The sequence below is a fragment of the Sander vitreus genome, chromosome 21 (genome assembly GCF_031162955.1).
Source record: "Sander vitreus isolate 19-12246 chromosome 21, sanVit1, whole genome shotgun sequence".
NCBI classification, from domain to species: Eukaryota; Metazoa; Chordata; class Actinopteri; order Perciformes; family Percidae; genus Sander; species Sander vitreus.
In genome coordinates, this window is record NC_135875.1 from 4,693,030 (window position 1) to 4,719,478 (window position 26,449).

General features: G+C 39.9%; 3 protein-coding genes across 5 annotated transcripts; 1 reads left to right on the forward strand and 2 right to left on the reverse strand.

Moving 5' to 3' along the window:
- Window positions 1-596: 596 nt before the first annotated feature.
- nfe2l1b (nfe2 like bZIP transcription factor 1b) lies at window positions 597-9,805 on the reverse strand. Of its 3 annotated transcripts, none has more exons than XM_078278698.1 (6): window positions 9,594-9,805; window positions 7,750-8,570; window positions 6,393-6,614; window positions 5,250-5,339; window positions 4,459-4,614; window positions 597-4,092 (listed from the first exon to the last, which is right to left on the reverse strand). In XM_078278698.1, exons 2-6 carry the CDS (start codon window positions 8,305-8,307, stop codon window positions 2,716-2,718), a joined length of 2,403 nt encoding a protein of 800 aa, XP_078134824.1. In that variant the 5' UTR covers window positions 8,308-8,570; window positions 9,594-9,805; the 3' UTR covers window positions 597-2,715. The 3 variants fall into 3 exon arrangements, with proteins under 3 accessions (XP_078134824.1, XP_078134827.1, XP_078134826.1); XM_078278701.1 differs by lacking the exon at window positions 9,594-9,805 and adding an exon at window positions 8,680-9,199; XM_078278700.1 differs by lacking the exon at window positions 9,594-9,805 and adding an exon at window positions 8,676-9,199.
- Window positions 9,806-11,056: 1,251 nt separating this feature from the next.
- cdk5rap3 (CDK5 regulatory subunit associated protein 3) lies at window positions 11,057-17,950 on the reverse strand. The gene is made up of 14 exons (XM_078279657.1): window positions 17,805-17,950; window positions 17,483-17,528; window positions 16,382-16,513; window positions 15,974-16,074; window positions 15,755-15,803; window positions 14,507-14,685; window positions 14,278-14,414; window positions 13,938-14,082; window positions 13,581-13,688; window positions 13,069-13,144; window positions 12,890-12,978; window positions 12,052-12,257; window positions 11,787-11,958; window positions 11,057-11,202 (listed from the first exon to the last, which is right to left on the reverse strand). The coding sequence occupies exons 1-14, from the start codon at window positions 17,808-17,810 to the stop codon at window positions 11,137-11,139; spliced, it is 1,512 nt and encodes a 503-aa protein (XP_078135783.1). The 5' UTR covers window positions 17,811-17,950; the 3' UTR covers window positions 11,057-11,136.
- A 1,700-nt stretch (window positions 17,951-19,650) lies between these two features.
- prr15lb (proline rich 15 like b) lies at window positions 19,651-26,317 on the forward strand. Its single transcript, XM_078279226.1, has 2 exons — window positions 19,651-19,846; window positions 25,412-26,317. The coding sequence occupies exon 2, from the start codon at window positions 25,439-25,441 to the stop codon at window positions 25,775-25,777; it is 339 nt and encodes a 112-aa protein (XP_078135352.1). The 5' UTR covers window positions 19,651-19,846; window positions 25,412-25,438; the 3' UTR covers window positions 25,778-26,317.
- Window positions 26,318-26,449: the final 132 nt, after the last annotated feature.

Sequence of the window (26,449 nt, forward strand, 5' to 3'; positions counted from 1 at the left end):
TTCATTGGTGCTTTTGAGGTCCATCTTAACGGTTTCCTTCTGACTTGTTTAGTTCACGGTTACGAACCCTTTTCAGTGGTTACATTTGGTCATTGGTACTCTTTGTGGTGTTTTTCATTCTTGTCTCTTGCTTGTCGGTTTTTGGAGAATAAACCACTTTTTGTTAATCTGCCGTTTCAACTGGTGTCACTTTTAATATAACATTAGGGCTACAACAAACATTTTTTTTCCATTAACTGATTAATCGCTTGATCTGTAAAACATCAGAAGACAGTGAAAAATGGCCATAACAATAGCCAAGAGTGTTTGGTTTTTCTTGCTTGAGAAACGATTGATTATCAAATACTTGGCCATTCATTTTCTGTCGATTGAGTACTTGATTAATCGACTAATTGTCACCGAGATTTGGTTGTTCCCGGTCATGAGGCTCCTTCCAAGAAGCAGGTTTTCTGAGTTATCGGGTTAACTTTGCAAATGTAAAACCTGGAGCCCCTCAAAATCTATCTAGATAAATTGATAAACCTGCTTTTTGGATCCCCTAATGTACAGTAGTACAGTATAACAATATACAATTCATGACAACTAGAACACAAGAGTCACAGGTGAAAATAAAAACACTTTATTAATCAATAAAAACAATTCTTGATTGCCGGCAAATACCTCAAAACAGAGGAAACTACATCCAAACTGAAAGCAGAGGGTGAGGCCGTTATGGAGACATTTGACAAACTACATAAATCATGACAAACACAAACATAAAAATATTTACATAACAAGACAGACAAAAAAAAGTGCACTAAGTAGTAGCAGTACTAAATTGTTGGTGTTACACTGAAGTGAATGTTAACCAGTTCCATGCCTGAATATCACATTTAATGAGGACATCTGCTTTCAAAAACATTTTTTTTGGACATCATCTTTATGTTGCAAGTTCTGTTCAGCCTCTTGTAAATATTCTAGCCTAATCGCTATCTCAGCTGCAACAATTACCTATTTTTTTTCTTTTTAAAAGAGGGCGAGGTTACACGTACTGACAGAACTTCATTCAAACAAGTAATAGCACTTCTTTGAGGACGTTTTCCTTCAGTTCTCAAAACATTTAAAGTGAGAGATAATGAGATTGTGAAATAAAGGCAAATCAAAGTGGCCACAACACACAGTCATTTCACGCATTCAAATAACTTTTATCTCATGTAACACCTTGGCTCACTTTGTTAACACAAACAAATGAAACACTCAGACTCAATATTTAAGCCAAGACCTCAGCTTTACAGCAGTTAAAAATTGACTCAAGTGGCTTTCAGTTGAGTAACGTTGGCAAATAAGTTCATGAAAAGGGATATCGCTAAACCACAGCGACAACTGAGCCTGTTTTAAGTTGGTGCTTAAAACGAGGCGTCCAAAAGAAACCGATAAATGATCCATAAAACTTATCTGCGACAGCCTGGAGAAATTGGTGGAAATCAAACGGTACTCTGTGGAGCTCTGGGCCCGTCACAGTATCTTCAATTCCTCTTATGATAACAGGCTCTGTGTGACGTTTTAAAATCAACCAAAAGAGTGTAGACTTTTACATAAAGCTGATGTAGCTAGACCTATAACCTTGCTTATACTACAGATTATGAACAGTTAATAAGAGCCTTCCTAAACGCAGCTCCCGTATTTAAACCTGCAGCGAAGGAATAGCGACAGACACGGCAAAATGCATATAGCCAAGCCTTTTAAAGACAAATTACAGTGCTATGTATAATTTATAAGGAAGTTGATACATTTTGCAATGCAGTGCATCTCCTCCTTAAAACATCCATGTGCTCCTCTTGCAGGACTTCAACTCCAGGCCTCTTTTAGCAGTGGCCAGCCCAGGAACACTCAGCTTCTGACTCTATTCTTGTCTCAACATCCTCCTTTCCACACATACAAAACCCCCATTCTTTTCAGGGCCTTCTGAACTTGAGATGCCGCCAACAAACTGACTCAAAAACTGGAATTTGCGACACACAAACCGACAGAATTGGAGTGCAGTGTTTGAGCATTTAAGATGTGTTCAGATCAAGTGATGTGCACCATACAACCTTTGGTTAGTATGGGTGTTAATTGCATCCTAAAATGATGGACTTTCCTTTAGCCTTTGGTATCTAAACTCTCACAACCATAGGTGCTGTTCTTTGCCTGAAGATTTGCAACTTAAAAGCCTCAGTGACAAAAATCACTAAAAGTCTCCAGGAAGGGATGTTCTCTGTCCTTTTAAAACCTTCGGTGCATAGGTATTCCAACCATCCTTGTTGACAGTGTTCTTTTACTTCCACTTTTCTCAACACCAGTCCCTTGTTACTCCCTACACATCTTCTCCATCCTCAGTGGTTTGGTGCAAAAGGATCAAGAGCAGCTAATTTTTTTTCTAATAGCTCATTTAATGTCCTTTTAGATCCCTCGTCTCCTTGCTTATCGTTTCCCCCCCGTCTAAATAACGAAATATCAGTACTCAAACGAAGAGCTACTTCTGCGTCAAAGTTGTTTCCAGGAAGAAAAAAAAAATAAAAATATGTAGGAACAGAATGAAACGGGAGAAACTAATGCAGGAAGAGTAGTCAACAATACCGTTTTTCTACTCACCAGAATCTTCTTAAAGGAAAAAAGGACATCTCTCTTGCATCTGCAGAAATCTTTCTTATTGATTTAGCAAAGTGATAGAATAAACAGCAGTTTGCCCACCCCTCACTTCTTTTTGTCTTTTTGTTTTTTCTCGGGCTTACGGTTCTGCTCAGCAGTTGTCACGCCGCGGGGCATGATCAGCACGCTGCCGTCAGCGCTGTACTGGAGCGAGTACTCACTGGGGGGGTAGGGCCGGCCCTCCTCATCCCGCAGCTGAGTGAACACCTCTTGGTACAGACTTTGCATCTTCTGCTTCATCTGCCGGATGGAACGAATGAACTCCATCTTCTCCTTCAGTAGGCGGGACTTGTCGCGCCTCAGGTCCTGGACGCCCTGCTCCAGGTTGATGATGGTGTCCAGCTTGCGCTTGCGGCAGTTCTGGGCCGCCATCTTGTTCTTGCCACGCCTGCGGATGTCGCGGATGAGGGCTAGCTGGCCTTCGCTCAGGTGGTGCTTGGCTAGAAGCTCGTTGAACTCTTCCACGGGCAGGTTGATGATCTTCTCGTTGGAGAAGGGGATTTTCATTGCCCGGGCTCGGCGTTCATCGCGGCTTGAGTGCTTGTCGAGCAAGTCCTGAGGAGGCTGAAGCTTGTTGTGTTTGTCGCGGACAGTCTTCTTCCCAACTGAAATGGGGAGCTCTGGATGCTCAGCGAACGCAGAGGAAAGCGGCAGGTTGTAAGTATGATTGTGGCTGATGCTGTCGAGCTGAGGGAGGCCGTGGAACTGGGAGGGGTCCTGGAAGCTCATGCGGCAGAGCTTGCTGTACCCAGGCTGATAACCACCGACGGCACCTTCCTCCGTCTCCACAGTAGCGACCTCGGAGTCGGTGCTGTACCCCACGGCTCCCTCCTCGGAGAAGGTGGCAGACGTCGACGACGAAGACGCTGCCGAAGAGCAGGATGTCTCGGAGCTGCTCGGGGAGGCTGGGCTGTGGCTGGAGTCCAGGGAAAGGCCAGAATCGGAGTCAAGCTCATCCTCCAACTGCGAAGCTTGGGCCTGGCTGAAGCCCTCCTCCATGGCGAGGTCCAGCAAGCTGATCTCATCTAACATGGACTCTTCCAGCAGGTTGCTGAATGGATCGGGCAGGATCGGCGTGGACGTAATGTTGGTACTAGAACTATTGATGTGTGGTGGGAGAAAGATCCCCGTCAGGTTAGTGGCGCCAAACGTGGAGTTGATGTTGCTGGAGTTGCTGGAAGCGAGTCTGGGCATTGTGGTTCTCGGGGTGTTGCTAGTAGAGTCCAACTGGGGATTGAAAATCTGGGGGAAGTCTTGGCTGCAGCTGGGGAGGGAGGCCTGGTGAAGGCTGACGTCCTGGTTTACCGGTGTTGAGTGAGTAGGGAGTCCAAAGTTTCCCCCAGAGTTTGACTCAGTTGTCCCACTTGAGTCGATGTCACTGCTGGAGTTGCTGTGGGGGGAAGTGATGTTCACTTCCATTGCCTTTTGAACAGAGAGATTTTGTTAAATATACACACATTTCTTTAAATATTTAATAATAATAATAATATATAAATATTAATCATTTAAAGCATGTTTTTGTGCTAAGTAATTATGAGACAAAATCTGTATTATTTCACACTTTGACACAGTAAAGAGGCAATCTTTTTCATACTTCCAAATATGCTTTTGCCCTAGAGTGATACACTATTATCAGAGAAGAATTTTCCCCTAATTTGTAATCATTTTTATTGGTTGAAATACAGAAGGTTTTGTTTTGGATTGACCAATTATGTTAATGGTGTCAGGACAAACAAATACATCTTGGTACACAGTTAAAAGGTGATATATTTTAAAAAGTAGGCATACTTGTAGCTCCATGATGGCCATGATGTCTTGCCACTGCTGCTCCAGGTCTAACTGGGGCTCTGCTGGGGGCAGCTGTGGTGCCAGAGGAAGGCTCTGAGAAGTAGACGGAACTCCATCATTGGAAACTATTTCCGGGGTGACAACCGGTGCTGGAAACTATTTAAAAAAAAATAAATAAAAAAAAATCATTGTAACAACTTCACTGTAGTTGTTTCCACACCCAACGTGACATCATGACGTTGCATAAACATACACGCCCACTTTCTTAAGCCAAGTGGCGTGTTATTATACGCATTTTGAGCTATCTGCGTGTATGTCTACGCTGTATACAGCGGACGTAAACATACACGCCACTTGTAGTTGTGCCAAAGTGGCGTGTTATCTGTACGCATTTTGAGCGCCGTATAGAGCGGACGGGTTGGGTTTAGGAAAAGAAGAACGGGGTTGGATTTAGTAAAAGAAGAGAGCGACGGTTGAGTTTAGGAAACGTGTCACGCGGGACACCATCCCCGGTCTCCTGGGTGAAAGTCCTGCGTCCAATTTTCGCCCTTTCATACTACTCGCTACGGCGTAAATTCACACGCAATCGCAAGGTAATGTAAGTCAATGGAGGCCAAACGGCGTTGACGAACACGCTAAAAAGCGAGTATGCATCTTGATAACACGGCAATAATGACATACGAATTGGCGTGTCATACATACGCCACTTAGTGAGATCAGTCTGCCACACCAATGAAGAAACAATACTTTCAGCTTACACGTGAAATAACACATTTTTATGTTTTTTTTACCTCAGATTCTTCTCCAAAAGGGAAAGTGGCCTCCAGCAGCCTCAAGCATTCTTGTAGAGAGAGTGAAGTCTGTGAGCCAAGACCTGGGAGCTGGGTAACAACAACAAAACGGATACAAATACAGTCAAAAGTATATATTATTGTTGGACGCTTATTCACCTGTAGTTCAGGTCATTTTGGTCCGGATCACTGAAAGAAAAAGATGTGCATTTATCTTCTCTTGTGTCACAAAGAAATAACTGATTATGAGCATTATTAGTCAGGAGTGCAACTGGACCTCATACATCATAAATAGTGAATAACAGACAATGGTAGGATAGCTGCCCACCACAAACGAACCGCGTGCTGTTTGGGCTTTCACACCAACCCAAACAAACTGTATAAAACGGTTTAATGCAGAGAGGTTATATGCGAATGCATCATTCTGACTGTTCTTTCAGCTGTTTTGTGTCTTGATTGAAGGCTAAGGCACATCTCACATTCCTTTTTTACATTATTAACATCTTGCATCGTTGATAAATGTAATGTAATCGCCCAATTAAACGCTCGGCTACTGCAGTCAGGTCAGACTTTTCAGTCCAATACGATATAAACAAAAGAACTTTTTTTTTTTCTTTATCGGTTTCAGATTCATAAAAACGTCACAGATGCCACGAAAACCAGCACTGGATAAGCTGAAGTTTTGTAGTTTTACGGAGATTATGATTCTGAATGGCCACTGAACCACTGGAAAATTCTCTTGGATGGTAAGCCCTGAAACAAATGTGATCCAATAGTATTTCAACTTCATAAACGCAACAGCTCAATTTGCTTAATTTCTCCCTCCACTGTCTGAGGCTTAATTCATTGACTGGTGTGACACAACAATGAGATGAAACTCATATATTTAAACTAGGCAATTTCACAAATCTGAACACAATATTTCAGCCCACAATGTTTTAGGCGAATGTTGAAAAGAGACTAACTGGAAATGTCTCCAGATGAATACAAACTCATTCTGAGCAGACAAAATGATCCTTTATCACCTCCGTGCAGCTTCTACTATTCCGTTTTCTTTTTATGAACTATACTGTAGGACAGTTAACTGTACTAGCTCCCACTGGATGAAACACTAGGATATTGAGATCCATTTAGTCTACAAACCTGCTCTGGAATACTCTCTCCAGTCTCCCCATCTACTGGCTGAGCACCTTGTAAGTTTACTCCATTTCTCCACCTCTCTTGTTCCTCATTCCCGTCTTTGTTCTCCTGTGGGTGGGGCTTCTCCTCCTCACTCTCCTTCTGACGGTTGCTGTAGTTGAACACTTCTCTTCCTGCACCGAGGTCGATGTCCTGTCTCCATAGGATGTCAATCAAGTCAATGTCCTGGAAAAACATATAGCAACCATTGAAAAATGGCCCTGTGCAGAGGAAAAGAAAATATTGAACTCATACTGTAGCGAGATTAAAAAAAAAGGACATCTGGGCCATTTATTATTGAATTATTTACGATAATAAACTAGTACTTATGTGTATCTTTTATACAAGCAGTTTGGCTTATTATTTTATAAGAGTGGGCAATTTTGGCAGATCATGCCATAGAAATGCAGTCAGATGGTGCAACCATGACAGAAACACTTTGACATGGTGGGTATCATGTGATTAGAAAGAAGTCTTAGTTCATTACAGTCCAACAATGACTTTGTGTGACCCCCTACCTCCGCTGCATCAATATCGCCATTATGTGCAGGTTTTCTCAAAGAACGACAAAAATTAACCACTAACAAAAATAAACTGTCATACACAGAGATGTTGTTCAAATGTAGCAAGTAAATGCTAAAAAAAATAATAAAATATTGTGACTTTTTTTTCTTATGCGTCGTTTTAGGAGTAAATTAATTTAGATGACTTTTCTGTGGATTTAAAAGTTGCACCCACATTAACTGTGACAAGAATCACAGCTGTCATGAATGTGACTCAACTGGTTTGACTAAAAATATCTGACACTGATTAAAGACCAAGCCTTCGGACCATGAATGATATTGGTAGACCCATGTAAACTCAGTGTATGTTTTAATTTCTTTGGAATACAGTGTACTCATGTGTTTAATGCTGCCACACCCCTAAATATTTATGAAACCGATTCTAGCTCTTAATGTAGTTAGGATTGACTGATTACGTTGTAAAGGTATTTAAAGTATACAAAATTGATAATAATTAATGCTTAATATATAACTAATATCTCTTAACATATCTGGCTTGTGTTGCTACTTGGAAGATTAGTTTACCACTAAATTAGGCCAATCAAAACAATGTACATCCATGCTAACATTTAATTTCTCAACTGCTGGGTTTATTTCAACATAAATACATTATAAAATCCTGCTCGTCCAATGTATTTGGGACATAGCAAGTGAATGTGGTGTCAAGAAGCGACTGTGAAAAGGAGGCGTTTTCCCCCTTCTTTAGACAGGTGCTCCCCAGGTGTTGGCAGAGTGAAGGAAGAAACAAGCTGCAGTACCTCTTTGGTGAGGTCGTCATTGCCATCCCTGCTGCTCGGCTCCTGGTTGCCCTCTGGGGCCACAGCTCCCAGGCTGCTGTCTGCTTCGTTCAGGTTGTATGTGGATTCAGGTGTTCCACTTCCTCCCCTCATGGCCGGGGTAGCGTCAGGGTTGTTAGTGTCCTCTAGGCCGCCCCCATTGTCCAGGGTGATGCTGGGGCTGGACTGGCTGCTGGTGGACACCACAGTCTCTGAGTCACGATGCACTAGCCAGGTGTTGAGCTCGGTACTGGGCACAAAGATGCGATCCAGCTGGCGCACCTGGTTCAGCAGCCGCCGAGTGGTGAAAAACTGGTCGAGGTCCACACTCTTTGGATGGATGCCATTGCCGTCCAGCGTGTTGCGCAGGTTGTGAAATTGTGTCTGGGTGTAGGCTGAGCTAGGGCCCAGGATGATCTCTCTCAGTGGGGGCAGCTGGTTGCTTAGATAGGTGTCAACGTCCACCCGCACCCCAATGAGACTCAGAAGGATGGTGAACTGAATCAGGCCCTCTGTGAAGTATTTTTTCAGGTAAAGCATTTCTTTACAAAGGAACAAAAGGTAAAAAATAAAAACAAAAACGGGGCCAACTAGCTTGGATCTATAACTTCTGTACTTGTACTAGAAGACGGAGATAGACACATGAACATAAAAAAGTGGTTAAAGATAGTGAGGGGAAAGGGTCTTCAACAGGATTCTGTATGTTTAAAAGGCATATAAGATCCAAGATGGGGTTTCCACTCTGAGAGAGTCCAGTTTGTGCTCAAAGCTTTTTTCTTCATCAGGTTCTCATCTTCCCATTCCTGACAAAAGTGAGAAATTACATTTTATTGCTCCACTTCATACTACTGTAGTTCAACATTATAACCACACTGCTTCCAGCTCTAAAACACACAATTCTTACCTACCTACATTTGCATTAAACACGTTAATGACACAAAAAAATCAGGACTTGCTAGCCCACTGCAACCACTCCATCCTCCCAAGACTAGAGAAGTGATGTCGGCTCGTACCGGACGCGCAATGCCTTTTTCGTTCTTGTAAATTCAGCAGACCACAGATGGTGAACACAGAGCTTTAGACATCACCCCACCCTTGACAGGACAACTACTTCTTGTGGGTGCTGCTGAAGGTGAATGGGAGAGTCGAGAAGGCTCGCAGGGCTGGCTAGCACACGCGCAAACGACAGCGTTAGATAGCGGGCAGGGTCCCTCCCTCCTCTCGCACAGCTGCGCCTATCTTCGTCCTTATGACGTTAGCGGTTAGCTACCTGGTGTTTTAAAACCCGGCTACTGCTATTACACATGTATAACCACTTTGATACAGAACATAAAGTAGCGATGGTATGCCGTGTCGCCACATTAGCTAGTTAGCTCGCATCTCTGTTTACCCTAAAAAGTGACAGGTACCTCTACTTCCGCCGTGGCTAGCATCAAACAATCTCCCTAGCAACAAGTGGTGAAAATATAACTGACAGATTGCACAGCCATTCGCGGGCCTCAAGCGCCGTAACGACACATGACTCCAGAATCTCCCGACCAATAGGAATAGCGCATGGGTGGGACTTGAAGAAAAAGCTGAACTACTATTGGAACTCGAAGCTACACTGTGCTAGCCTTAAAGCTAGTTTGCTGCTAACTACCCTAAGCATTTAACTACTTTTAAAAGTGATTTATGTATTAAACAAAACACACCTCTGTATCCAGTCATCCACACATAAATACTACGTATTTATCTATGTGTCTGCTAACGTTAGCTCATGCCATAAATCATTGCAATCCGTGTATTACGCATTATTAACGTTAGTTAATTGATTTAATACTTACGCATGAAGATTTGGCAACTGTGTCTTCATGCACAAATGTCCACTACCTCCTAAGAACAGTAATCAAGTCCCGTTTCATTAAAAGTTCCACAGTGTTGCCCGATGTAGCATTGTCCAGCTTTTTCTTATTGAATGGCCCACCATGACTTGCAAAATTGCTAGCTGGCCCGGCTAGCCAAGCAAGCGCCCACCAAAACACGCTTCCACACAGAGCATGCGTAGAACATTCTAGTAGCAAGCTTTCATCAGCCTTTAGAAGATCCCCTACTGACAATATTACACAGAATTATACAATATAATCACATTTTATTAAGAATAATTAAGATATTCAGTGGAATTCAATACCTTGTTTATTCCAAATAAATTAAGTAATATACCACACAATTTTACAAAATCTTTATGGATGGTTTTTCAAACAAACCATCTCATTAAATTAGAAGCCAATAATGATATGTTAAACTGTGAGCAGTTATTGTCAATTTACTAGTTTTATTTGGTAGATTTAGTAGTTTAAAAAATATATATTCACATATTTTGAGTTAGAATTATTATGAAATGCAATTATTTGAAGAAATGTATGCAGGATAAGTATGCCTTATATGCATTGGTATTGGCATCAAAATATACTTAAAGTACCAAAACTGTACTGTAAAAGTACTCAATTTATATTTTGTATCAATGATTTAAATCTGCAAAGTAACTAAAGCTGTCAAATAAGTGTTGTGGAGTAAAATGTTACATTTTTCCCTCTGAAATGTATGGAGTAGAAGTATAAAGTAGCATACAATAAAAATACTCAAGTTCAAGTTGTACTTTTCAGCACTGACCAATATTTGACCAACACTTTTAAGATATTAGGTGACAAAAAACTATGAATAAATATATCCTCCATAAAAAACAGGTTATTAAATTTTTTTTTTTTTATTTCAAACAAAAGAACAAAAGAAAAGTACATCACACAATTTTACAAATGTTTTATGATTCTATGGTAGTAATCTGGATAAAACTGGAGGATTATTTTTAAATAAAGTTAGAAGCCAAGAATGTTATTTATTGAATTGTGTGAAGTTGTTGTCACTTCACTAGTTTGATTTGGTAGATTTTATTTCCCCTTAGTGCAGGTTTTCTAAAGCTTTCCCATATTTTTGAATGATCAACAATTAGAAATGTGTGCATATGATTCATCTGGTTCTAAAATGTATTGATATTTTATGTCTTACTTTATTTAATATGCAATAATAGGTGCTTTATTTTATGTATGATAATAACAGGTGCAATGCACATGTTGGTTCTGTCACCCTTCTATATGTGATACATATTCCAATGAAGCAAAAAAAAAAAAAAGAAGTATATGGATGCATTCATCAATAGGTAAACCACAACAGAATTTACAGACTTTAAAGAAGCAAATGTATTTAAACATGTCAAATAGTAATCCAGTAAATGTAAAGAACACACAAGACGTAATATTAAATACCACTTTTATTTCTCCAAGTAGGTCTTGACAAAATATTTAGAGTAAATGTCTGTGATGTTGATGTTCACTATATATTAACCCCCATTAGGTTGACAGGCCTTTTGTTGTATCGCTTTGAAATGTCGGCTTCAATCTGCAAAAATAAACAATCAGAATTACTGTCAATAATACTCATTATTACTGCGATATTTCAAGGTGTAACGTTTATTAATTACAAGCCCTTTGTGCAATATATTTTCCTTTCAATTATGGCCGACCTTACGCTAAACGACTTTTCAAAAGATTCCACTGTCGCAGACAAATTTCAAATATCGGAATGAAATCACGAGAGTCTTGCTAGAGTTGGGGCGCTTCTGTCGTCTTAATCGTTTGGTGTAAGGTGGTCATAAAACTCAAACTTCCGACAAAATCAAACGTGCTTGATATTATCGTACATTTTAAGTCTTGGTAGTAAAATCTTATAGTATGTGGCTAAAAACTCAGTGACATTAGGACAGATTGTCTTTGTTCTTTCAGACTTTAGTCTTTTCATAGTCTTCCAGTGTGTGGTAGGCATAATCTCTAATTGTACATCTCAGTATATATTAACATAGATATAATGATCTTATAACAAATGTTTACCGTAAGAGTTCTTCTTCTTCTTCTTCCTTCTCTTCTAGTGAGCAAGGAAATTGCCAACCCTGTGAACATAAATAACTTGAAGTAGTAATCCAATACCAGTTTCTGGAGTTCCCGGGTGCATCCTGCCAGCAGGTCAACACGAGGCTCCAGTCTGGACTGCTCCTCCAGGGCTTCCTGCCTTTTCTCAACCATTGTGGCACCTTTCAGTAGCAGAATGTCTGCCTGCTTCAGCTTCTGCCTCAGCACCTCTGACACACGTTCAACATACCTAAACAACATTTGATACAACAACAAAAAATAATTAGAAAAGGATGATTTATCCCGACTGAAACTGACACGAGGATCAGTTATGGAAGCATACCGGGGCGAGGCCTGGATCATAAACAGGTGCTGCATCCGCAGAGAGGTGAGGCGGACAAGGAGGTCCTGCACCACTGACAGCATCTCCCGGACATGTTCACGGGATTGGCCTTGGATGACAGAAGGGGCCATCTGGAACTGGCTCATAGCTACCACATCTCCCTCCTCTCCCATCTCACTTATGCGCTGGGTAAGGAACACTTCCAGCTGTACAAACACATTCAACCAGTGTCACATGTTTGGGGTAAATCTGATAGATGAACTAATCCAAATACTATCCAATAACAGTACCCCACAATTGAATCGACTTTTCTGTGGCTCTCAAGTTACCTGCTACTCCCCGCAAGTTAACACAAATACTGTGACTTCCTTCTAGTAATACTGTATTTGTGATAAACACACATAGTCCTTGTTGTTTGCAGTTACTGGTTTTGAATTTGCACATGCAAACATCATGTTTAGTTACTACCATAAAAAGGTTACTGAAGTCAGCATTAACTGTTTTTTAAGGCCACTTGGGGGCAGTAGAAACAAGCTGTAAAAATAATACTGACATATTTAATATGGTAAACGGTTGCTTCTTTACATTTCCAGCAGATACAGAGAAACATTGTTATTCATTTGGAGACATATTTCTGGCTACGTGATTAATCCAGTCCAATAGTCGCTCTCCATTTTGCTCTGCTTGTTCAACCCCTGAGGGAAATATCCGTCTCTTTAGCAGCTAAATGCTCCACCATTTTCTCCAGCTAGTCTCTAACTTGATCTGCCGTTTGCTGCTGCGCATGTAACGTACCTTATACACAAAGATCAAGTTGATGCACTGTCTTAGTCTTTACCTCTGTTAGCTCATCAATGAACTGGCTGCGTGACTGAGAGTTCTCCAGTATAGTTAAAGCATCCTCGCCTCTTGCCACACCCTCAGGACCTGCAGGACGACACACACGTCTTTAGCAAACAGAAAATTCAACAGCTGAGCATGAACATAAGTTGTGCAGCCATAAAAAGAAGTAGTTACAGTCTGTGCCCGCGTCTACAATTTCAATTTGAGCTGCTTCACTGTCCCCCCAGTCAATACCAGCAGCACCAGTGTCCTGTTAGAGGAAGCAGACAGAAGTTGGTATATTAGAGCAGAAGTTCCCAACCTTTCCTGTCTGATGGGCCTTTACCACCGCCATGTTCCAAATGTGTTCACTTGAATTGATTTGAATTGATTTTAAAATGCTTAACACTGTTAAGGTTTTGTTTAGGTCAGTTTGGTCAATTTTATCCATGACTTTGAGCTATTTTACAATTTGTCCTATATTGTTTAGCTATTTCAATTGTTTATAATTGTTTAGCAAATTACAAGTTACAAATGATCTTCAAACCTGGTTGGACATCACACTGTATTTGAGGAAAGGATGTAATATTGAATGTAAACCAGATATTAATATTTTTTTTTCTGTAGAGATAGTTCTTAATTGATTTGCCCATCTTCACATTAATAATTACATAAAAATAAAGTGTAGATAAGTTGATGTGTGTTACCTCAGAGCTCGGCTCCAGACTGATGCCCCAGTCTATTCCATCCTCAACTGTGATGCCAGAGTTAACACCCGCAGTGTCTGCATTGTTGCCAAAGTCCCCCCAGTCAATCTAAAAGTGTTTTTATAAGACAAAACAGGAACACCAACGTCAGCGGTGAGGAAAGTCAGTTGAGAATTGACACATTAATATATTTGTTTGACCTAGTCTGATATTTGTTGAATATCTCACAGTAGCACATAGCTTACAATTACTTCAGACTTACAATTAGGAAAACCAAACAAAAACATTTCCTTAAGTGATAGGAAGTTTGTATTATATGACCCTGATTAATACTTATATAGAGAGAGTAAAACCAACCATATCCTCTGTGACCATGTCAGTAGGTGCTTCCTCCACAACCGGCCTCTCAATAACTGTGGGAACTTTCCCCGTTCTCCACTCGTAAAACGTTGCGTTTCCTCTCGTCTGGGTGAATATCAGCATGGGCAGGACTGGTTGAGACCTACACATAATGACATGTGAGCTCACGTGACAAAAAGTGAGCATTTTCCATGTTTTTCTATAGTTACAAAGAACAGACAAAAGGTTTTATTTTGAAGAGTTGTGTTAGACAGTGCTGTTAGGGATCTGTGCTTATACTACAAACAGATTTATATCTTATAACATACAGTACGGTATGCAGGACTGTATTACTCACCACTCACATACAAAGTTTGTGAAAGCAGTATAAAGTTGTATTTGCTCTTCTAACTTTGCTGCATCTTTCCCCACTTCCTCAAGAACCGCTGGTAAGTCTTTGACCAGAGCCTGAAGCTCTCGAGCCACATTTTCTCCCTGTCGGAGGAAATAAAAAGTCAAGCAACAGGATGAGGAATGTCTACACAGAGAGTAGTATGTTTTTTGTGTTTTAATGTTCTTGTACTTACTGTGATGCCATACTGTTTGCAGGCAGCATAGTAGCGTTCCCTCAGGTCTGCGGCTGAGCTCTGGCACTCCACTTCCCGCCTGCTCAGCTCCTGCTGCAGTTGCTGGGCTTTGGCCAGCTGCTTCCTCAGAGCAGGGCCTTCATAGCTGACATTGCGACTCAGCAAGCTGGACACCTCCGCTGGGACACAGAGACTTCTTTTATTTTTTATTAAAGAATTCTATACATGCAATTATTTAGTTTCTAGAATTGGTTGTTTCCCTGTATTCTGTAATAATGACGCAGAAATTATTTCACATACTGAATTCAAGTCCTACCTACATCAAATATACCAACATGTTTGCGCTTGTTTTTAAAATGTGATTTTCAGTGTTTTATTTCTTATTTCTTATTGCTGTCCATCCCCATCTGTCTGTTATTTGTTGTATGTTAAAGTATATTTTTTATGTGCTGCCTTCTTGGCCAGGGCTCACTTGTAAAAGAGATTTTAATCTCAATGAGATTTTTTCCCCTGGTAAAATAAAGGTTAAAAGAAATAATTTGAACAGCTGCAGCAAAAACTACTGTGTTCACCACATCACAATCAGTGTTACTTGCTTAACTGGCCCTACCTACCTCTATGAAATACAGAGGAATGTTAACTCTAATGGTGTACACAGATGTTGTCATGCTATGATAATTGTCACGGCACACATCTTCCTATTTTCTGTTCGGTGAGTGCCGTGACGGATGAGCAAGATCCCCTTACCCCCCATTAAGTTGTGTTAAAGTTATTGTCTTTAATGTCGACAAATGAACTGTCAATGGAGCTTCGACGCTAACCAGTGCAGGGCTACCGAGTGACCGGTATCGAAGCAGTGCCGGGGGCAATGGGCTGACAGGTAGGCCTATTTACCACCTTTAGCTTGGCAACCTAATGCTCGTCTCTGTAGACTTGTGTGTGCACAGGCCGCCAAGCCCTGGAAACTCCTAGACGAGTGTTAGTAATGGTGGTTTCAAGTTTTCCCAGGGATTGTGGTTATGCCGTGACATAATACATAGAGATATTACAGTATACGTGTAGTTTAGTGTCCCAAATTATTTTCCAAAAACTGAGTGTCACAAATGATGAGGGTCTTATTCGAGACAGGTTGCTCTAACCCTAACCATAACACCTGTTAAACAGGTGGTTTAGCAGGTTCATAATTAAGGACATTGTATGGGGAATTTGGGACACTAAACTGCACGTATACCGAGATATTACACTTACCCAAATAAACATTATCTGCCTCATAAAGGGACACAATCTCTTGCCAGTCCTGTGATAACAAAAACAAAAAAATACAATTCAAATCTAAATGTTAGGATAGTTTTAGAGCAAAGGAACATGACACAAAGAAATCCCCTCACACCACTTTGTTTGTGGTAGTAATTTCAAAACGCCTGCAGCTGTGAGATGGACAATAGCAGCTTGTTTGAATCCACTCACCTTCATTCTCTGAGATGAATATCTGCCAAAGATGTTCTTGGAGGAAGCCTCAGTTCCCTTCAGTATCTCCACTATCCTCAAGCAGTGAAAGTAGTGAATGTCTGTCGATTAAAAACAAACAAACAAAACACAGTTTGCCAATTTCTAAGCATTCTTACATACTGTAGGAGAAGTATAGAAGACATATATCTTTATGTGTTGACCACAATTAACTAACAAACAAACAGAAACAGTAACTACACAGGAATTACAGAATGACACTGCATTACATAAGCCCCAATTTGTGCCTCTCTCTTCTAAGTGTTGTTAAACTACCTCCTGTGTATCAGAGAAATGGATGCTCATCTCTGTACTTTATATGTAAGGATGATGGATCTGAGAAACAATCTGAGGCTATAATGGACCTACAGGAGCCGGAGAGAAGCTGCTTGATCTCCTCGTTCTCCGGCATGTCCTGGATGGCAGTGTTGATCTTCTCTCGGATTTCTTTTACTGCACTCTGCCATTTCAGATTACAGTGACGTCGATCCAGCAGCCAGTCTGTGGACTCAAAATGAGTTAACATCCTGAATCTCTGTGCATTTTGCATCAACAGTTGGTGGAAAAGAAACAAGACCGAAGTTTACACTACTTCAGCTTAGATCTTAAAAGGTCCCAGGCATGAAAATTTCACTTTATGAGGTTTTTTAACATTAATATGAGTTCCCCCAGCCTGCCTATGGTCCCCCAGTGGCTAGAAATGGCGATAGGTATAAACCGAGCCCTGGGTATCCTGCTCTGCCTTTGAGAAAATGAAAGCTCAGATGGGCCGATCTGGAATCTTCCTCCTTATGACGTCATAAGGAGGAAGGTTACCTCCTCTTTCTCTGCTTTGCCTGCCCAGAGAATTTGGCCCACCCATGAGAAAGAGAGACATCATGGCTTGAAAACAAGCAAAGTGGCAGTTGGTCAAGGCCACACCCCCACCTTACCTCCCCCTCTCTCCTCCTCAATAGCATTTAAAGCTACAGACACAGAAATAGCACATCCTAAGGAAAGCTCATTGTGGGACTGGCTCTAGTGGCTGTAATTCTGCACCAAGGCTGAAGAGACTTCAGATACAGTATTAGGGGACCACTAAGGCCTATATAAAAGAGACTTCAGATACAGTATTAGGGGACCACTAAGGCCTATATAAAAGAGACTTCAGATACAGTATTAGGGGACCACTAAGGCCTATATAAAAGAGACTTCAGATACAGTATTAGGGGACCACTAAGATCTATATAAAAGAGACTTCAGATACAGTATTAGGGGACCACTAAGGTCTATATAAAAGAGACTTCAGATACAGTATTAGGGGACCACTAAGGTCTATATAAAAGAGACTTCAGATACAGTATTAGGGGACCACTAAGGTCTATATAAAAGCATCCAAAGAGCAGCATGTCATGGGACCTTTAATACTTCTTCCACTACGGCACATCAGTAACATGTGGAACAGCAACACATTTTCTTTTTGTGTCTTACCCAAAAGCTTGCTAGTCTGTATGTCGATTGGAAGGTTTTGAATATTCTGTTGAGAAAACAGTCAAAACATTATTCATTTAGCACATATGTTCCCTTATTTTTGTAGCAGTACATTGCACAGGGAGACAAAAAAACTGCCTTCATGTAACGTTAACTTTAAACAACTACACAGAAAACAAAAATAATACTAAACTAAGAGGAAAAACTATTTTCTTTGCTTTTGGAAAATGTTTGTTAGCTGGACTTTGACTGTGTGACAGCTAGCTAACGTTAGCTAGCAGGCTTATTAAAAAGCGATCAAGAAGACTTTACTTCAGCTCACCTCCATTGTTTCTTCACCTCTTCAAAACAAAAGTACTTCCAATATGTTACGGGCTCATTTTATGTTTATTTAATAGAATTGTATCCAGGATTATTGTCACCATCCGGACTTAAACACTGTTTATGACACGTTACTAGAAGTAGAACCAATAGAAGGAGGTAACGTTAGAAACGCTAGAAGGACTGACCAATGACAGTTCACTATGCTGATAGCTGCAGCTGATTGGTGGATGGTTCAGATCATGAGTTGGGGCAGAGGTACAATCCGTCGGTAGAGGGCGGTGTCGTCCGTTAAATAAGATGAGAATGTTACGTTTTTAAAGGCAAAGCAAGATCATTTTATTCTCTTAATCATGGATGTATTACTCTTAATACATCCATGCTGTGGTGGAAGAAGTACTCAGATGCTTTACTCAACTAAAAGTACTAGTACAACAATATAAAAAAGGCATGTAAAGGTAAAAGTCCTGCATTCAGTATTATCAGGAAAATATACTTTATATCAAAAAGTAAAAGTAGGCTACTTTTTCTGTCCCCTGTGACTGATATATGATAGATAGATATATAGATAGATAGATAGATAGATAGATAGATAGATAGATAGATAGATAATTTGAATTACTTTGTAAACAGCTGGCTAGCTTGTAATAATAGCCTACATCATAATTAATTTGGTATTCATGTTTTTTATTATTAATCTAAATCTGCAATGTCACTAGTATTTACAGCTGTTAAAATAAATGCAGTGGAGTGAGAGCATAAAGTAGCATGAAATAGAAATACTCAAGTACAAGTATCTCAAACTTACCGTAAGAAGACTACAGTACTAGAATAGATGTACTTTGTTGTGTGTGTGTGTGTGTGTGTGTGTGTGTGTGTGTGTGTGTGTGTCTGTGTGTGTGTGTGTGTGTACAGTCAACTCTCCTGTCATCTTAAACTCTTAAAATATAGTTTTTGCCTTTTCCCCCCATTAAGTAGCTTTAAAGTTGGTAAAATGATCTTTGTCTGCACCGTTTAAGACTACATTTTCTTATGGCTGCATTTTCCCATTAAATGGCACACGTCTTGTGCATTATTTTATAGACATTTCCCCAAAATTCAACCTGACATATTTGGTGTCTTTGGAAACTCTTGATCTCCACTAGAACTCAAAATAAAGTTCATAAGGTTTCATTAATAATTGGCCCGCCAGAGCTCCTCTCTTGTCATTGATTGCTTTCTCATTCCTGTCATTAATCCCATTCTTGGCAGAGACCACACACAAATCTCCAATGTGCTGTCATTAGAAAGTCAAAGGAACTTAACACCTTGTGGACTTCTAGAAATGAATGTGGCTAAAACATTGACATTACTGTGAATCCCTGCGTGTACAGCCGCAGCAGAACCTCTCAAGTGACCTAATTTCAGGTCATTTGAATGTAAACCCAACTTGCAAAGTGAGCGTCACTGTCTGTGATTTTACTAAACATCACGGGCCCTCACCTCATTCAGATAATCTTTTAGAGCCTACATCTCGTTGTCTCTCTTTCTTACTTCAGCTTAAAGTAATTCGAGTTTAAAAACAGGGATAAGAAACTCAAACAGAAACTTTATTCTGTGTCCAAATTCCACATTAAGACCAGTCTGGGTTTTAAAGCGAGACTGGTAAAGGGAATTTATTTTCAGTTTGGAGAGCTGCTCACCTCTCAAGTTCACGTTACCCCTGATGTCAGTAATCTTGTTACTGGGCCGGCCTGAAGAGAGACCTCACATGCAAAATTGACTCACTCATGCACTTAGCTGGGGCGGGCTTTAGGTGTGTGTAAATGTGTGTGTGTGTGGAGGGTGTGTGCTAGAGTGCAGAGGTGAGAGAGCGAGGCAAAGGGAGAGAGGCAGAGCGAGAGAGGCAGAGCGAGAGAGAGAGAGAGAGAGAGAGATGCTGCACCTGTGCATGATCACCTGAGAAGAAGAAAATAAAACACAGAGGAGGTGAAGAATTTGTAAGCATGGCGGGACAGTTTCACATCTGAGAGAATCTCCTTCAGTCAGCTCGTCATCAAGAAGGTAAGAAAAACACATTTTAGTTATTTTATGTCTCTAAAATACTGTTTTTGTTGGTTTTATATGCTCGACAACAGATTAGCCTCTGAATAGTCTGAATCCAGTAAAACTTTAAAGAATGAGGTTGGTTTGTTGACAACTTTCTAATATATTCCTTATCTTTGTTAGGCATAGGACGATAAAGTCTTAAGACTTATTTTCATTGTTGCTTCTGGTGTTTTCACAGCCCAACAAGCTGCAACAGTTAGTTGATTACCTGTAACATGCCAAACATGTGATGCCTTCAGGCTCTTAAATGTGAGAATTAGCTGCTTTTCCTCATCGTACATTATTGTGAATTTAATATGTTTTGGACTGTTTGTCAAGGCATTTTAAGATGTTCTTTGAGCTACAGGTAATTGTAACAGACATGGTTTACTGAAGTTAAATGGAGATAGGCGTTCAATGTCTGCCGTTAAGAAATATTAGGAAGTAAGAAAGAAGAAGATTGAATCATATAAACAAACAATATGATGTGTTATATCAACTGATGTCTTTGCTTGTGTGTTGCTTGAGCTGATGACTGTTAGCGTGAGAATATACCTTCCAAAATAGAAAATTGCTACAAGCAAAGTCATGAAAGCGATAAAGTCAAGAACATTGTTGCAGCCTTATCAGGATTGTTGACATGATGTCCCATTATAAGCACACGTAAAGTTTCAAAGAAAAGTCAGCCGCTCTGTGCCTTCTATGTGCACAGAACAAACAACACAAAGAATAATTAGCATTATTCTAAAGACCAGGCGAAGAACGCCCAGGGGCTTCTTCATCAACTCATTCAACTTTGCTGTTACGGGTCAACAGGGAAGCTGGCACAAGGAAGGAAACCTGAGAATCTAATGAACCTTCAGCTCAATTATGAGCAGCACAGTCCTCAGTGCCCTTGGAGTCTCTCTCTCTCTCTCTCTCTCTCTCTCTCTCAGGCTCAAACATTGTGCTATTAAAAAGACTTTGCAGCTGGTTAGTGATTTCCGGACGTGGCCACAGTGTTCCCTTCCTGCTGTGATCTCTGAGGCTTTGCTGAGCGGCTCACCCACACATAACATTAGACATAGTAACTTATTAAAGAGAACTATGGAGGGCCTCCTTTATGTCAACAGGGCTTTCCGTCTCAAAGGTCACAGCTAAGTCAAATATGGCGTAGATAAAGAAATATGTGTGCATATTGTACAGCTATGTTCTCTTTTTGTCTTTTGTCTCTTTTTTTTCCATTTGTTACAGAGGAACCTGTCTTTACTTAAAGACTCAAACACATCCATGTTGCTGCTATTTAGAAAAGAAGGTGGAATTTACTGAACTAAAGTGATGTATGAGATGGTTGCTGCAGAAACACATCCTGTTAGCTGGGTGTCTGTCTGCACAGTTGAGTGTAATTAAGCAACACAGGGCCAAGACATACGATAAGGTCCAGAATAATAAAGCAAAAGAGCTCTTGCATGATAAAATGTGTGCTTGAATTACAATTAAAGCTACTATTCGAACTCTATCTCAACATGCAATCAATTGTTTCCCTACTCTGTGTGTGCTTTGAGCCTTGCTTGTTCATGCCAGGTGCCAAACATCACGTGGTTCAGATAAGAGTAAGAGGAGTGTTTCTGTAAAGGACATGGACTGTGTATTTGCATAGGTGCTACATGATAAGATGACCACACCAAAGGAGGATTAGTGTGCTGCTTTGCTTCTTGTCAGCCCTCCTAAAATAGAAATCGTAGCATTTGTAAATTGTAATACATTTGGTTTATAAGCTACATTTATTATCCAAACACTATTTGTTTCATTTGCAGTTCAAAGTTGATCCCAGTTTGAACTGTTTTAAAAAGAATTTTACAATTGTGAGAAACAAGATTTGAGAAAAACAACTCAACTCAGCACCTTTCATACAAACATGCAGCACAACATGAAAGTTGAAAGTACACAGAAAAATATAAAAAGTATTTAGCAAGACTATGAATTACCAACAACAATAAGAAAAGATTATTTAAAAAAAAAAAAACAGACTAAAATATAACACCAGGGATAAAAAAAAAAGTAAAAACAAATGATTAAAACTGAAAACCTAATGCTATTACTCAAAAATTAAAATCCAGATTAAAAAGATTGGCCTTTACTTTTCTTTAAAAATACAGAGAGACCTTGCTATTCTAATATCCGTGGGCCGAGTTCCACAGTTTATTGGCGTACAAACTTGCGTAGAAACAGAAGGCACTCTCACCTGTAGGCCTACTTACCTACATGAGAAAATTGGTGGAACCTCAGTGATCTGGCTGGAACATAAAATGAAAAATAATCTCTGTTGTGTGGAGGAGCGAGGTCATTCAAAACTTTATAAACAAGTAAAATCACTTGAAATTCTCACAATTTACTTATTCATTTATTGTAAAGAGTGGCTTTTATGTTACTTTTCTATGTACATTCCTGGGCAGTCTCCCTTGTGGGGGGAGGGGCTTAGGAGACCGTTTTGGGCTTTAGCGGAAAGGGGGGGAGGGACTGAGAAGTTGTCAATGTTCAAATTTTTTGGCTAAGTCCTGGATCTTCGCAATCCTACGGCACCTTTAAACGTTGTCGTTATATGGTGTGTGTGTGTGTCTGTGTGTGCCAGGGCTGCAACTAACAATTGTTGAATTCAATTAATCGATTGGTCTATTAAAGATTAGAAAAATGTGAAAAATGCCCTCGCAATTTCCAAGTCTGAGTCTGAGGTGACTTCAGGTGACATCACATGTCCGAACAACATCCAAAAACCCCAAAATATGAAATTGACTACATCATAAGACAAAGAAAAGCAGCATCTCCTCACATTTCTTGGCATTTTTAGCTTGAAACGTGATTGAAATGAATATCAAATATATTATATATAGAATATATTATATAGAATATCAAAATAGTTGCTGATCAATTTTCCGTCAATCGACTAATCAATGAATCGACTAATCGTTCTAGCCCTACGCTACCAGGATGACCCTGTAAGATCAATCGTGACATTGGAAATAGTCGTCTTTACAAATAAATAAATGATCATCACTTTTCACTTACTAGCTTTCTCCAGACCTTCAGAGCAAACTAGGGACTGCAGATGTAAATTAGCCTAAGGCTAACTCTGGTACAATGCATCAAATGGCAACATTTATGTTAAAAATGTACATGGTCCCTAACAAATAAAATGAATAAATAAAAAATAAAAACTCCATCTGCCAATGAAGACAATGAGATTTGGCTGAAAGAATAAATTGACCTAATTTAGCAAGGCCTGTTTATGTGTAACATTTTATATATTTTATACAGCATATCATAAACTTGTTTATGACCCATGGCTTTTATCATTAAGGAGTCAATACTCATTCCATGAGGAAGTTATTTTAGCGATATGGTTGCCAGGAGACTTGACAATCACAATAGCTGAGTAATAATAATAATCTGTGTGGCGACATGCACCGATTGATTTGAATTACTGCATTCTGAAATCACATAAAGAGAAAACCCAGAGGTTATTCTGTGGAGCTAACAATAGAGTCTCCTTCACTTTGCTGTTATATAACATGTTTCTGCTCCTGGTTCGGCCTGAAGACAACGGCTCGCTTCATATCAGGTCACAGGGTGAGGACAGAAGATACACTTCAGATGATCATTAATTTATCAGCCGAGTGTCAGGTGTCCCCGCACCCCCCCTCCCATTAGGTTACACCTTCTCCTCCTACTAAACGAGATGATGAAAAGAAGTCATCCATAGTGACTGTCTGCTCTCTGATACATGTGAACTTATTGTACATTAATAATGAGCGAGGAACTTCACATTAAAAACATCATCATACTACAGTGTGAATCAGTGTCTGTTGTTCATGTCTGTTATTACCATTGACTGTAAATATTAACAGTCTATGGTTATTACATAGTCTATATCCTCGACGTTCCACATCCGGGATTGCTCCGTTGCCGATGGAAATTCTGCCGGATTTGACTCATTTAGGGCTCAATTAGGCTTCCTTTGTGTTGGTATTTTAAACTCCGGTGGATTTCTGAGGACTATCGTTAACCTTTTCTCAGATCTCTGCAGGGTAAATCCAGACAGCTAGCTAGACTATCTGTCAAATCTGAGTTTTCTGTTGCACGACTAAAACATGTTCCACCAAAACAAGTTCCTTCCCGAGGCTATTTAGCAGAGGCACCGTTGCTCCGTATGGCGCTTAGCGCCGTCCATGACGATTGTGATTGGTTTAAAGAAATACCAATAAACCAGAGCACGTTTTTCTCCCATCAGGGAATGCAGTGTGGACTAGCCAGACCCTCTTCCACAGAGCTGTGAAGGAGGGTCTGGGAATGCAAGACTAGTATTACAGTACTGCAGGAGAGTTGAGTGTCTGTTTTCTAAACTGCTAAAGTCAGTTGAACAGGTGATGTGTCGATAGTCACCTGTGTTTATTTTATTAGATAATGATCAAATATATCAGATAAAATCTTATGTGAAATCAGTTCCACAATAAGTGCTTTTATGTAATACCTTGAGTACACGAGGATGATCATTCATTTTGAATGTAGTACTTTTACTAGTAATTGAGTTTAGTTTGCCACCGTGGTATTGCTGCTCAGTGCTTTGAAATGTGATTGCACAAAAGTTTTTAAAAAACAACTGTGCAGTAACAGAGCAATAGCTTGGATTTTATAAATACTGAGGTCATAAGACCAAATTCCCCAAAGCTTTTAACTAGCCACCACAAAAAGACTGTAAAACTTTCTGATTATTTTATCATTTCTTGTCAAATTGTATTCATGTATTTAAGAGTGGCTGACAGGTTGTTACTGACATTGGGAATAGTAGTTTGATACAAAAAAATTCATTGCACAAGGTCAGTTTACTGGAAATTTGTGTATTCATTTATTTGGTGTATTTATTTACAAGAAGGAACATGAAAGTAAATATTTTTGAATCTATTTTTTAAGCCCAAATTTTACATACATAAGTGTAAATTAAGTAAATCCAGGCCCATCTTCCCAGGCTAAGATGTGCAGTTTTGTTAAAAGGGACAATGTTTAATAGTTTCTCTGCCTGTCCACTTTATGTTTACGGTAACATTTATTTTCCTAAATGTTGTCTCAAAGCCTTCAGGATAATTCTGGTGGAGAACTTCCTTCCTTATATGTTGAAACATGTTTTGTTAAAAACATTCAAATTGAAAGATATTTAGTCTAAAAATATCAGAATCAGCCTTTAAAACCCAGCATGAGTAATTAGTATGCTCTTCAGGTTGTTAAAAAAAAAACCAATTCTGCAGAGGACATCAACTTGGTGTCCTCAATTGTAGCTCCAGGCCTGTTCAGGATGTTAACTTGATTCCTTAAATAGGTCTTATTGTCCTTTGTCCCAGTATGTTTTAAGGAGACAATTATCAGAAATGTGTTGGCACAACAAAGAGGAGAGGAGGAACCTTCTTAAGCTTTACTTGCTTTTAATGTATCTTTTAAAGCATGCTCACTAATCATTGCCAAAAGAGTTCTGTTCCCCAGAGTCCTCAGTGTGTGCTCTGTGCCCTGCAGGTCAGTGGTCCAGTCTCTATCGGTGCCATGGCTGATCCAAGCTGGTGGAAGCTGACCTTCTCTCGCAAGAAGAAATCTGAATCTAAGGTCCTGTATGAGATCCCAGCTGAATATGGCAGCAACACCGGAAACAAAGAGCACTCGAGCAGCAACCCCCCTGCGGACAACATGGACAGCCAGTTCAATGCCAGGCTGGAGAAGATTGTGGACAAATCTGCCACCAAGGGCCGCCACGTCAAGGTGTCCCACTCTGGACGCTTCAAGGAGAAGAAGAAGGTCCGTGCCACGCTGGCCGAGAACCCAAGTCTGTTCGCAGAGCACAGCCTCAGTGGCGAGAACCATAAAAAGAAGACAAATGACAAATAGCACAAAAACATGCTTGATCACACGTGTCATATGAAATAAAGCATAGATGAAGGATTAAATACACACAACCATGTGGCATTACATGTGCAATGTGCAAGGTGGATAAACACCTGTTACCAGGCAACACACCCAGGTAGATACTGTAACCAATGGACTCACACCTATAAACACTACTGGTATCAGCAAACCATTAGTCACTCACCATTAGAGTCCTAACTGAGACATTTGTATTATTCTTTCTGAGTTCACACCGCTATTTATCTTCACACCCTGCCTAACCTCATTCTTATGAATGAACAGTAACATTATTGTAAATTAACTTTTTTTATTTTTATTATTATGGATGTAGATTTTTGGAATTAAACCTTTTTTAATGTCTTCCACAGTCAGTTTTAATTACATTTTATGACAAAAAAAACAACTTGATTTTCATGTCTGAAATATTGTGGATACTGTGCAAATATGGTAAATTAATTAATTAATAATCCTGAAGCAAAAACATGTATTTTGTTTTTAATAAATGTAAGAAGATGAGTTAATATAAAACGAGTACTTTGTGTTTGTACAGGAATATAGCTGCAGTATGTCACAATCTTTTGAAAGGTTAGATCAATGATTTAAGCGACTCCGCGTGCTAATCTTGGTTTCAGGTTACAGACAAGTCTGTTTTTG

What these genes read in the sequence shown, in the direction of transcription:
- nfe2l1b (XM_078278698.1), bottom strand. Translation starts at nt 8,307, where the DNA reads ATGCTTTACCTGAAAAAATACTTCACAGAGGGCCTGATTCAGTTCACC. An exon ending in GAGAGAGTATTCCAGAGCAG is followed by an intron (nt 5,340 to 6,392) that starts GTTTGTAGACTA and finishes GTTGTTACCCAG; the next exon opens with CTCCCAGGTCTTGGCTCACA. An exon ending in CTTTTGGAGAAGAATCTGAG is followed by an intron (nt 4,615 to 5,249) that starts GTAAAAAAAACA and finishes TTTTTTAAATAG; the next exon opens with TTTCCAGCACCGGTTGTCAC.
- prr15lb (XM_078279226.1), top strand. Translation starts at nt 25,439, where the DNA reads ATGGCTGATCCAAGCTGGTGGAAGCTGACCTTCTCTCGCAAGAAGAAA.
- cdk5rap3 (XM_078279657.1), bottom strand. An exon ending in TGTAGACGCGGGCACAGACT is followed by an intron (nt 12,979 to 13,068) that starts GTAACTACTTCT and finishes GTCGTCCTGCAG; the next exon opens with GTCCTGAGGGTGTGGCAAGA. An exon ending in ATGATCCAGGCCTCGCCCCG is followed by an intron (nt 11,959 to 12,051) that starts GTATGCTTCCAT and finishes AATGTTGTTTAG; the next exon opens with GTATGTTGAACGTGTGTCAG.